Source organism: Penaeus monodon, chromosome 30, assembly GCF_015228065.2.
Source record: "Penaeus monodon isolate SGIC_2016 chromosome 30, NSTDA_Pmon_1, whole genome shotgun sequence".
NCBI lineage: Eukaryota > Metazoa > Arthropoda > Malacostraca > Decapoda > Penaeidae > Penaeus > Penaeus monodon.
The window spans coordinates 20,901,584-20,903,428 of NC_051415.1; the positions used below are offsets into that span (position 1 = coordinate 20,901,584).

Consider the following 1,845-nt stretch of genomic DNA (forward strand, 5'->3'; position numbering starts at 1 on the left):
CAAATAATGGGAAATCTATGCTAGAACCTCCGCATCTCTGACATTGTTGGCCCGGCTTATCGGATTCTCCAGCCCAGCCTCGTCTTCTTTGCACCCAACAACTTCTTTCAGCGCAGTGTACGAATAATTGCACAATAACACGGCGAAAATAATCCTAGGCACCTCATCATCGTGAATAGACAAATCATGTAATCTTACCTTGGTATGTATAGACCGACAACGGGGTGAGTGGTGTTGTGCAGAGCTTATGATTTCCAATGGAATCCAACCTCAGTATTTCTTTTTTATTTGGCTTTAGGTAAATAACAACCTACGTTCCTCAGGTGAACTTAAAGCCATATTGCAGATACATAGATACACGTACAAACAGCCACGCGTAGAGTGATAGGGCGATGTTTCAAAGGTTATTTCTTGTTGAGAGTGACTGTTGGATTTTAGACTCTGCTGTTTGGAATAATATACTTAGAACGAAGGCGAAATCAAACCACATTCAAAGATGCGTAAATATTTATGATATTACAAGTACAGACTTCCCGGAAGACATCATATTTTAGTTTTTGATACACATCTTACACATTTCTTTCTATACAATATTGACGTTAAAATATCACAGTTACAACAACTACTGTATTACAATTAGTCTGTTAATATTCTTAACAGAACTTAAGATTAATAAGAACAAAAAGAGAAAAGAATATATCCGCTGGGCACTTACCGCGGGATATGTCTTATATAATACTAAACACTCATCGGATACACAATATATGTTTTATTGTTCGGGGGTTAATAACCCTACAACACAGTCAGGAGATACAAGGGTCGTCAACACGCGACTACACAGAAAACATCCATCAGCTCATGGTAAATAAACTGTCATGACATCAACACAAACAACGAGACAGATGATGTTTCCTTGGTCTCCGCACCCCACGGGCTCAACATCGCCCCAGAAGACCTCCTTTTCATCCCCGTTTACTTTTTTTTCTCTCTCTCTTTTGCCTGGCCTCAACCCGAGTTTCTTATCTGCTAAACCGGAATGTGGAAGTTGTCGAGCAGGAGGAGAGGAGGGCGGAGAAGATGGTGACGAGGAGGTAGATGCCCAGGACGGAGGTGTCTCTTGTTGCTGTTGATCCGCTGGTGGTGGTCTGCATGGCGGCGGGTTTTTCGCCTGCGGGAATCGGAAGCCGCGATCAATGCATTTTGTAGACAGACGTCAATGGAAATCGGAAGTCACGGTTAATGAATTTTGTAGGTGAGTTGCGAGTGAATCAAATTAATGGTTCTGTAGATGAATCGTAAGTGAGAGTCAGATATTAAAATCAATAGACATTGTAAATGTGTCACAAAAAAACTATATGCTTAGTGTTCCCGGAAAGAGACAGGGAGAGATAAAACAGTAACAGCATGTATTCTGTGTATTACTTAGATAATCAGCACTATTCAAAAGTAATAACGGAAATAAAATAATTCGTTGGTAGAAATGGAGTAATAATAAAAAAAATACATTTATTAATGCGGAAAAAACATTAACGCCTTACTTATGCTGTAAAGATGACTGATGTCAGGAAGTCGTACATCCTAACCATTTTATGATCATTGCAATATTGCGGGAAATATCCAGCTGAAGACATATTGTGCACATAATCGAAGCAAGCGTTTTTTAAATAACATTAATCAACCTGATTATATTGAATATTTACTTACTGAATAATGTGTGCGATTCAAAGAAAGAAAAAGCCTCCTGTTTCGTTTGTAGTTTTACACACTCGCTTCCTTTAAAACTGTATGCTTAAAGGATAAAGCCACTGGATACCTTTGGCGAGCTATCAAAACAAGGGGGAGTTT

At 39.2% G+C, this 1,845-nt stretch overlaps 1 protein-coding gene across 1 annotated transcript in view; it reads right to left on the reverse strand.

Annotated features, from left to right (window-relative positions):
• Positions 1 to 492: 492 nt before the first annotated feature.
• The window catches only part of LOC119592624 (hemicentin-1-like), a 32,815-nt gene continuing 31,462 nt past the window's right edge, over positions 493 to 1,845 (reverse strand). The window contains exon 7 of the mRNA XM_037941517.1: positions 493 to 1,168. Coding sequence (XP_037797445.1) covers positions 1,020 to 1,168 — 149 coding nt within the window. The 3' untranslated portion in view covers positions 493 to 1,019. The remainder of the gene's footprint in view (positions 1,169 to 1,845) is intronic.